This window comes from Nanorana parkeri, unplaced genomic scaffold (assembly GCF_000935625.1).
Source record: "Nanorana parkeri isolate BGI_ZX_2015 unplaced genomic scaffold, ASM93562v1 scaffold26, whole genome shotgun sequence".
Classification (NCBI taxonomy): Eukaryota; Metazoa; Chordata; class Amphibia; order Anura; family Dicroglossidae; genus Nanorana; species Nanorana parkeri.
In genome coordinates this window covers 1,547,937-1,553,006 of record NW_017306294.1, presented here as the reverse complement: position 1 = coordinate 1,553,006, position 5,070 = coordinate 1,547,937, and the positions used below count along the sequence as shown (strand labels likewise).

At 41.5% G+C, this 5,070-nt stretch overlaps 1 protein-coding gene across 1 annotated transcript in view; it reads left to right on the top strand.

The window, feature by feature from the left end:
* Positions 1–517: 517 nt before the first annotated feature.
* Positions 518–5,070, top strand: part of FBXO18 (F-box protein, helicase, 18) — a 57,430-nt gene continuing 52,877 nt past the window's right edge. The window contains exons 1-2 of the mRNA XM_018565818.1: positions 518–1,007; positions 3,738–3,871. Of these exons, the coding sequence (XP_018421320.1) occupies positions 540–1,007; positions 3,738–3,871 (602 nt within the window). The 5' untranslated portion in view covers positions 518–539. The remainder of the gene's footprint in view (positions 1,008–3,737; positions 3,872–5,070) is intronic.

Here is a 5,070-nt window from a genome sequence, read left to right as displayed (position 1 = left end):
GAAAAAGGAGATATATCAGTGCATCCCTACTCTCTACCGCTGCTACTTAACCACCTCGTACTATCCAAAACTAATTCATAAGGGCCCATTCACACCAGATCCGTTGGGGCTGCGCTGGACAGTTTTTCCAACGCAGTCCCAACACAAGAAAAGGCAATTAGAATGTAATAATGCTGGCCTTCAGAGGAATCTAGCAGCAGAAAAAAAGTACTGTGGTGGAAATCTTTGGATTAAAGCGGAATATTTGCACCTGCTTCAAATTTGTCGACTCACAGTTGACAGTGTTCAACTGTGGTGCAGTGAGGAGCATAGAATACAGGCTGGCGTGAAAAACAAACTACAAATGCTAAGAGGATTGTGCACTTTGTACTTTGTCTCAATCTTTCAATTAGAAAGTCTCTACAAGGTGGCATTGAGCATTAAGTGCATTCTGTGCCATTAAATTATTATTTTTGTGTTTAATTTGGATTTCTGTTTATTATCTTCATATAGGCATTACAAGGACTGTTCATGCGAATAGATCAGTGGATTGTAAAAGCATGGATCTTGCAAGTTCGGGGTCTAATAGCGACAACACAGCTGACATGGAAGGAGAAGATGGTGCATTGTTCTCTGGTCATGTAGATGAGAACGCTGCTTTGTTTGATGGGACTGACTGGTCTTCTCCTAAACCCACTTCAAATCGAAAACGGCCTTTTTCTTCTTTGGAAAGTTGGAGCCATGGCCAAAATATAGATCAACCAGGAGAAGATGCTATGTCTTCTAGCAATTTCTGTGAAGAGGAGGAGGATGATGATGATGAAATGAGCCTCCTGCTGGATTCAATTGATGATCAGCACTATGGACTCCTGGGAGTAACTGGAGATAAAAGACAATCATATGACATATTAAGCCAGTTCCCAACTGAACTCCTGCAGCATATATTTGGTTTCCTTCCTATTGAGGACCTGTACCAGAATGTGAGCTTGGTCTGTAAGAAATGGAAGGCAGTAGTTGCTGATGTATTGGTTTGTATTATTATATTATTTTTATATATTGTAGTCTGTTCTTCCCAAAAGAAAATGGCAGCTTGTTAAGTCATTGAAAAGAGAGAGCAGTACCACAAAATATTATTTTATTTTTTTGCTTGCGTAATTTTTTTTCTTTGTTAATCAAAAAAATAACTGGAACCCTTTTCTGTAACTGCATATAAGAAGGTCAGACATGGGCAAATGATTTAAAATTTTATTGGTCATACTCACACTACACAAACTTATTGCTGCCTTCAGTGCATGCTTCACTGTACTTCAGGTATAAACAGGGTCATTCACAAAAGGGTGAAGAGTTTGGAGAAGGCAGGAGAAGTGAACAATCTAGGACAACATAGCAGATTTGGGAAAAAAAACAATTCAGCTCACTTTCCAGTTCAGCTATGTTGTCCTAGATTGTTCATTTCTCCTGCCTTCTCCAAACTCTTCACCCTTTTGTGAATAACCCTGAAAGTATTATGCATATTTACATCGGTCTAGCTTGGCCCAATCTAATTATTTATATTTTATACCTACTACAGTGCTTTACAGTGATCTTCTGGGTCCTTTATCTTTTCCTCTGCTCTGATTTCACAATCTGCCCCTTTGTCCAATCAGACAATCAGCTTGTGGTCATTGATAAAAATATAAGGCTTTTTTGGAATGGCCGATGTTCTAAATGAGCAACCTCCTGTGTATTCAGAGCAGAGGGGAAGCTGCTTATGTCAGCACCATACAGGACGTGGAAGATCGATGTAAAGCAATGTAGTAGCTCCCGCTACCACAGTGTTTTACAGTTTTACTGTGTCCCTGTATGGTATAAAATATGCATACATCCATTGGGCCAAATTGGACCAATGTAAGCATGCATAAAAATGTATACCTGGAGTTCAGCATTAAACAATGATGTACAGCAGGGGTGCCCACAATTTTTGTGTTAAGATCTACTTTTCAAATGACGAGCTACATGAGATCTACCAACGAAAAAAAACCTTCCTCGCTCTCTCTCCTGGCTGTCTCTCCTCTCTCTCTCCTGGCTGTCATTCCTCGTTTCTCTCCTTGCTCTCTCCCCTGGCTGTCTCTCCTGGCTCACCTTGCTGTATTTTGCAAACCGTGTAGTGCAACGGGCTGTGTAAACTAATATTTTTTGATGTAATACATAGCACTTCAACCACCAGAAAGGGGTCAGGGAGCTTGGCTCAGCAGTATGTGATGGTAAAATGCACAATATATGCAAAATCAATCTAAATAAAGGAAAGAAATCTGAAAAAAAAAGAAAAATAACGGACCCTCCACATTTAAAGATTAATGAGCTGCAATATACATATTTTTTGCTTTAGAGTTTAGATATGCTTTAACTCCTTCATGACTGAAGCCTTTTTTTTTTTCTTTCATTTTTTGCACCCATGTTATATTCCACATTTTAGGACTAAAAATTACCTAAAACCCCCAAGCATTATATATTTTTTGAAAGCCAAGGCCCTATAGAATAAAATGGTGGCAGTTGAAAATGTTTATGTTGCACAATATTAGCGCAACTCCTTTTCAAACCCCAAAATTTAGTGAAAAATGTACTTTAGTGCCCCAAAACACAATAAAATACAATTTTTTAAAATAAAATATAAAAGATGAGGTTACAATGAGTAAATAGATACCCAACATGCCCAGGTTAAAAATTGTGTGCGTTCGTGAAGCGGCGACAAACTTCAGTACCCCAAAAAGTCCATAGACGACGCTTTAAAAGCCCCCACAGGTCATCAATTTAGGGGTACCCAAAAATACTGGTAATAGAATTATTGCTCTCACTCTGGCGTGCGCTGCGATACCCAACATGTGTAGCGCGTTCGCCGTTTTAATACGTAGGCGCACCTGACGTGTGTTTACGTGGCGACGCGCGCTCGCGGGTTTTAAAAAAAAATTTTTGATTTATTTTATTTCATTTTAATTTTAAAATTATTATTATTTTTTTTAACTTTACTTTGATTGCTATCACATAGGGGAGCTTACAAGCAGATGGTGGTGACAGGTACTCTTTAAGGTGATGCTGGGGATCCAAAAGACCCCCAGCGTCACCTTTACACACCAAATAAGCTATTGAAGTGTAGATTGCACTTCAATAGCTTATAGCTGGGCTTCAGGAGCCCAGCGCTGACAGCTATGGGACCGGAATGATGCAATCTGCATCGCTCCCGGTCCCATAGAACAGGGAGGGGATGGACGAACAGAGGTTCGTCCATCTCCTCCCCGGCTTCCCGCCGACACCAGAGAAGCCGGGCCCGTAGGAGGGGCAACAAAGCCCAGGAAGCACGGCGGGGGTGTCGGGCGGGGTGGGGGGGGGCCTTCACGGGACTGTAGGAGCGATCTGTTGACAGTTGACAGAATTGCTTCTATTGTAAAGCCAGCTTTACAAGTTTAAACAGACTCCCAGCGGCAAAAGCCGCCGGGAGTCTGTTTAAACAGCCCCCGCCGGGAGTCTGTTTAAACAGCCCGATGCTGGCGACGTACACTGTGCGCCGTCAGTCAGTCATTTTATGGGAGCTCAGTGCAAAGGGCAGTGTTTGCACCCCTTGCCATAAGAGACCGTACATTTTTTTAGTAGACTATCCTCATCCTTCTTATATGAGTGACTCTAGCATTTGTAAAATGAATAAAGTCATTTTTAAGGCACATTGGTAACAATTTCTATCTAGCATGATGCCATTCAGCTCCATTTTGTTTTTGCTGTTTTAGTTTATCCCATGGAAAAAGCTGTACCACCGCTATGTATCTAAAGACCTAGAAGCCGTAATAGATGTTAATAATATTCTTAAGAAGAATGGCATAGCTGCAGACAACAGACAAGATTACATCCTGAATCTAGTAAGGTAAGGAGTGCATACATTTATTCTAATACAAAAGACACTGACAGTGTTATACTCAGCAAAGTGCCTAAAGTGTATATAAACACTAACAATGAACTGCCCCTGTTTCCTCCCTTTTGGTCTGTTGAATATAACATTGAAAGTGTTCTGTTGTATTTATTTCATAAATGCAAAAAATACCTTTTGATTTGACCAGAAATCTTGTGAGCTGATAACTTCCTGTTCCCTCTGCCTGGCACAGGGAGGGGTTATGGAGATGAGGAATGGTCTGTGTCCTTTGTAATCCATCTGAAATTAATTTGGGAGGGCTGACACTACGTGCTTAGAAATTCAGAGCTGTGTTCTCATGTCAAAGAGCAAGGTGGGAGCACACTATATTTCTGTACTTGCGGTGTGGTTAAAGGGATAAACCTGGGGAAATGTACATGTATTGGTTTAGGGTTTAATAGCATGTCGAAGAGTCTCCTGTTTAAATGCTGTTGATGTTCCTGTTGATGATGATTAAAGTAGACCTTTACCCCATTTCACTAAAACTCACATCAGTGTGCAGCTCTGCATGCTGATTTGAAATCCTCTTACATTCATTAGTTAAACAAACATATATTTTTATTATACTTACAAATAGTTTTTCTACTTCCTGGTCCACTTTGGCACAAATGATGTAATCGTGCCCAAGCGATGCATCCTGGCAAGGTTACAGCAGCAGAGCATTGCTAGGAAATCTCATCTGTAATCTCACGAGATCTCAGGGAAAGGCATTTTCCTCCCCTGAGATGATGTGCATGGTCACATGTCCTAATCGCATGTGCCAGAGTACCAGAAGTAAAGGGAGATATAGCAATCTGCCCTTAGTAAAAGTGGCCACTGTGAGAAGAATGGGGAGGAAAAAAAAATTATGTATGCAAAGAATAAAAAGCAGACAATTATCTACTGTTTCCCCGAAAATAAGACAGTGTCTTATTTATTTTTTTTCCACGAAAAAAGACACTAGGTCTTATTTTCGGGGGATGTCTTATGTACCTGGCTGCAGCTGTCCGCTTGTGCGTGCGGATGGGCGGGAAGGAGGGAGCTGCGGCAGCTCTCAGCTATAATGCCGTGCAGGTAGCCAGACAGGTGGGCGTGCGGGAGGCGTGCCTGGCGGGGGGTGGGAGGGAGCTGCGGCCGCTCTCTGCTCTAATGCCGTCCATGGAGCCAGAAGGGTG